This window comes from Sphaeroforma arctica (genome assembly GCF_001186125.1).
Source record: "Sphaeroforma arctica JP610 unplaced genomic scaffold supercont1.1644, whole genome shotgun sequence".
NCBI classification, from domain to species: domain Eukaryota; class Ichthyosporea; order Ichthyophonida; genus Sphaeroforma; species Sphaeroforma arctica.
In genome coordinates, this window is record NW_014038914.1 from 2,292 (window position 1) to 7,291 (window position 5,000).

The 5,000-nt window shown below is 44.9% G+C and overlaps 1 protein-coding gene across 1 annotated transcript in view; it reads left to right on the forward strand.

Annotated features, from left to right (window-relative positions):
• Window positions 1-40: 40 nt before the first annotated feature.
• SARC_11354 (hypothetical protein) overlaps window positions 41-5,000 on the forward strand; it is a gene marked incomplete at both ends in the record, with an annotated part of 9,919 nt that continues 4,959 nt past the window's right edge. The window contains 3 exons of the mRNA XM_014294563.1: window positions 41-2,456; window positions 3,072-3,241; window positions 4,356-4,520. Of these exons, the coding sequence (XP_014150038.1) occupies window positions 41-2,456; window positions 3,072-3,241; window positions 4,356-4,520 (2,751 nt within the window). The remainder of the gene's footprint in view (window positions 2,457-3,071; window positions 3,242-4,355; window positions 4,521-5,000) is intronic.

Consider the following 5,000-nt stretch of genomic DNA (forward strand, 5'->3'; position numbering starts at 1 on the left):
ACATATATATATAAACATAAAATACATATAACATAGCATCATGGTTGAGACTCCTCCCTACGAGGTAGATGTCAACAATGCTACATGGGAAGAGATAAAGCGAATTGGGTCTCCGACCAACACCAGTGTACAATTGTCGCGTAGAGCTAATGGAAACAATAACATCAGTATGTCTGGACACACAAACAATTTGGGTACAAGACCAGCGGAAAACATGATATCAAAGGAGTCTACCATGACGCCGAGGTATAACACATCAACCCCTCAGTTGTCACAACAGGAACCGACACTCGGTGGGTATGGTAAGCATGCTAACACGGCAAATGATGGTACTCAATCATCCCTCACCGGCACACAGCCGGTGAATAATACTAGTACTGGTGCTTTACTAGCCAATAGCGATACTCGACCAGCGAATACTGGTGTACAAAAAGCCGGTAGCGCTACTCAGCCAGTGAATAACGGTGCACAACCAGTAAACATGGGCACGCGGCCTGCAATCAACTATACAAATGGTACTGGGACCTTGCCAGCAGTTAAAAGCATGTCAAATGGTTCGAGAAATATGCCGACAAACAGTAAATCAAATGATACGGTGCACCATAGGACATCATCACATACATTGCACCCAAACAATCCGAATAGGATTCATCGACTAGCTAATGATGTAACACATTCAGCTAGTAACGGGACACATTCAGCCAGAAACGTTATATCAGGGAACTCAGCGTTCACACCGAATGGCACTACACCGACAGGTATGATACAACAGCAGACAACGTCTCAACCGGGATATATGAATACTGTGGATAGGACTATACAACCCACCCAACACATTGCACAGCCGATCAATAGTGGCTGGTCAAAGTATACAGCACACCCGCAGATGGGTAGTACACCAACTAATATGATACAACAGTTAGACACGCGCCACGATGGGAACGTAAACAACTCCAACAGGAACGTGTTGTCAGGGAACACCGGTGTAACTCATTCAGGCAGTAACGGCACATCCAACGACTCAAGGATGTCGCTAAACACCTCTAGCTCAACTGCTACGATGCCACATCAGACACACCTGACCACGTCTTCTACACACTATGAGGGTATGCCTCTACATAGGTCCATACAATCCAAAAGTGCTAACCTACCCGAAAGCATGAATAAGCCTAAACTGATCGGGAAAGGCATTTCTCCGAAACCGCGTCAGCCGAACACTTCGCAGGGGGGGATTGCAGGTAGTGGGAATGCGATTAACGGAAATATGGTACGGTCCAATCAAGCGCCTCCGCCTGCACCACATCCTCGGGTGCTTGGATCGATCAGGGCTCCGTTAGATTACAGGACAGATACGCATGGTTTAGGTAGAGCCATTTTGGGCGAGCCACCCAGGCCTGTGATACTAGAGAGACCGGTGGGCACGCAGAGTCAGGCCAGACGCGACGCTCAGCCCTACAAGTCTCGTGTGGAGCACACACGGCCACCTGCTATGAAATCAAACACGAACTCAAGTAGTATCACCAGCTTACACGGCAGTATCTACTACAACAGTTCTACTGGCGGTACCACAGGCCCACCCATGAATAGCATCATTCCCGCAAATCCGCCTGCAACCACAGATACGAATATGTGGCCGAATACCGTCACCCAGACTCATGGGAATGCAGCTGCACAGGCGAGGTACACCCTTTCTAATGCCACAGCACCACAGAGAGATGCCAGTAGCATACACAATGGTGCGCCTCAGAGGCCGATCACGACTGAGCGGGTGGTTATAGATGCGGATCCTGCAAGAGACACCGCAACTCGGGCATCAGGGGGTGCCACTACGCTTATGAGCTCGCATGCGCCTATGCATAGGAGTGTGAATTCGGATCTGAATTCCAATGCGACCGCTAGAGCTGTTGTTAGACCACAGGGTGCCATGTCTGCTCCAAACCACACCACCGTCAACAACAATACCAACGGTACTAGAAACACAATTCAATCGTCGAGTGTGTTCGGTCCCAGCCAAAGCCACACTGTCCCTAACACGGTGCAGTCATCGGGTGTGCAGAGTGCCACTCACACCTCGCAAGCGCCATCGAGTGCGGCGAGCAGGGTTGCCATGGCAACGGCCGGAAACACGGCCGCCGCAACCCCCCACACCCTCACCCGCACGCCCACCCCCACCGCCGACAACGTCGCTGGAATACACAACAGTGCAGAGTACACGGCCCGGGTGTGGAATAGAGTGGCTGGTATGCCTGCGACGGATGAACAGATAGCGCGTGCTGGCCTGGTGGAGGACGTAGCACGTGCGGCGGCGGTGGTGCCGTCGGTCGGGTTAACGGGGCCGACGCGTCTGGAGGTGTATGAGGACCTGAAGAATATTGAGGGGATCGAGGGTTTGGGTTTGGGTTTGGGTAAGAATGGGCTGCCGTATAGCCAGAGTTCGCCTAGTACTGATACGCCAGGTGTGTTTGAATGTAGGGTTTTGTTTCAAGTGTTTTGAGTGTGTATGGTTTGGGTATAGCGTGCTCGAATGTGTTTGGTTTAAGTGGAATCTGCATGGTGTGGTCAAATGGGTTAGAATGTGTACACTTGGATAGATATGCGTGTATATACCTGTGGTGCTGTGAAGGTATGGCGTGGGATTGCTCCTGTAGTAGATGTGGAATGCACGAGTCTGTGAATGTAGTGTAGCTGTACTTTCTACTGTAGTATGAATACCACACAAACGTACTGTGTTAGTAAAGGATAGTTGTTTTTATATTTTAAGTATGTAATATATGGGCGTGTATGTATGTATCATATGGGCGTGACACGTGTAAAGTACATGTACCTATACGTACCTGTAGTTATTTGAGGCTATGCGCAAATCACGGATACGGTGTGGTGGCATGTACATTATTGGTTCATCCATCCTTTTTACGCACATGACAGTTTTACAATATGCTTCCAAATTAATTATTCTGAGTTGATGGACGGATACGCGTGATTGGGCACGTACAACTACCCCCTACAGCACAACAACTGGGTTTCAGTTGTTTGACGTTCCTCATATTCATACTCACCTCCTCCCTTTCCAGCTCCCGTACCTGAGGTGTTTGTGGAAACACCACACAACACTGGCAATCCCAAACAACTGCCACTTATGCCGCGGCAAAACTCACTTGCTCTAGGAGAGCACGTAAAGACTCTAAAGCCGGACAGGAAAGTATTGGAAAAATTGCCACCCTATGACGAGGAGACCGCATTTGTATGTGAGAGCTTGGTTTATCATTGTATATTTTTAAATGTATATACATGTTTGTATGTATGTGTATGTTCAAATGGATGTACATGTTTGAATGTATGTATATGTTTAAAATGTATGTATCTGTTGGAATTTATGTACATGTTTAAATGTATGTACATGTTTAAATGTATGTATCTGTTTAAATGTATGTACATGTTTAAATGTATGTACAAGTTTGTATGTATGTACATGGTTTAATTCATGTATCTGTTTAAATCTATTACATTTTTATATGGATGTATATGTTTAAATGTATGTGTGTTTGTCTGAGCACATATCCGTATATACTTTCTGCGAATGGAATGTGCATCGTGTCTCCCTCTTTTATGTGCTGCGATTTGTTTTTAAAGAAGACGTAAAAGATACGAATTCTTGAGCCAACTCTTCCCATATATATGGGTGTTGTTATAGATGCATAGATATATGAAAGAATACCTGTCCTCGTTCGTCCATAGTTTCGATTACATATAGTCGCAAGATTGATGGAAGCAAACACTCTGCGATCAGAAAATGACATGTGTGCCTATATACGACCCTATGATAAATGCGTTTGATAAATATTCAGCCTGCAAAAAGGTACACTGTGATGGTTATATGCAATATACTGTGCGTTATGCTCAACGTTGTGCTGGAACATCAACCACTGAGCGATGAACCGAATCTTACATATATATATATGTATGTTATATATTATGCTCTATATGTTATATATATATTTGTTATGTTATACATTATGCTCTATATGTTATCTATGTTATATATATATATATATTATATCGTGTATCAATGAATCATTAGCAGATAGACAATATATTTACATATATATATATATATATATACTGCACTTGTCGTTAACACTATACAAAGTCGTGATGGTTCGCCCTTCAAGCAATGCGAGCAATCCTATTGTAGCTTCAAAATGTGTCCTTATAATGTGATTGTTAAGGCTATACGTTGTTTCACTTTTTCTATCAAGCAGATAGGATATATCAATTTATATGAATACTGTGTTATGCTCGTACATACCTTCCCTACGCCCTCATCAACTCGAATATCTCCATCCGTGCTTGTGCAGTATCTCCTGATCAGTGCCCAAAAACTCGCGGGGACTCCATGGTATGGCACAGTTGAGGAGATGAGCAAGGAGATGGAGAGGAAGGGCACGCTGCCACATCGATATGATATCAACTTCAATGTGCGCCAGTACACAGCCGAGGAATACATCTGGAGGCACACGTCGGTATGTCCTCAGCACGAGAACGAATGGGACGCGTTGAATGTGCTTGGTTAAGTGCACGTTGCATATGCTTAACGCGTAAGCATGTCGTAGTGTTGCCTATGCTTTGTATTTATACCAACCCTGAGCTCATCAGGGCGATACTCAATAGTTACCGTCTCAAATGAGGGCGTGATGCGGCCAACTCGACGTCGGTTGGTTTCTGTATGCTCACTCTATACTAGTCAAGTTTAATAAGCTGGAGAATGCTCACTCTGGAAAGGGTAGTCCATATGCTTTCTGTCAGTTGGTTTCTGTATGCCCACTCTATACCAGTCAAGTTTAATAAGCTGGAAAATGCTCACTCTAGAAAGAGTAGTCCATATGCTTTCTGTCAGTTGGTTTTTATATGCTCACTTAATACCAGTCAAATTTAATAAGCTGGAAAATGTACACTCTGGATATGGTAGTCCATATGCTCTGTTTAAATCTAAAGAGAGCGGC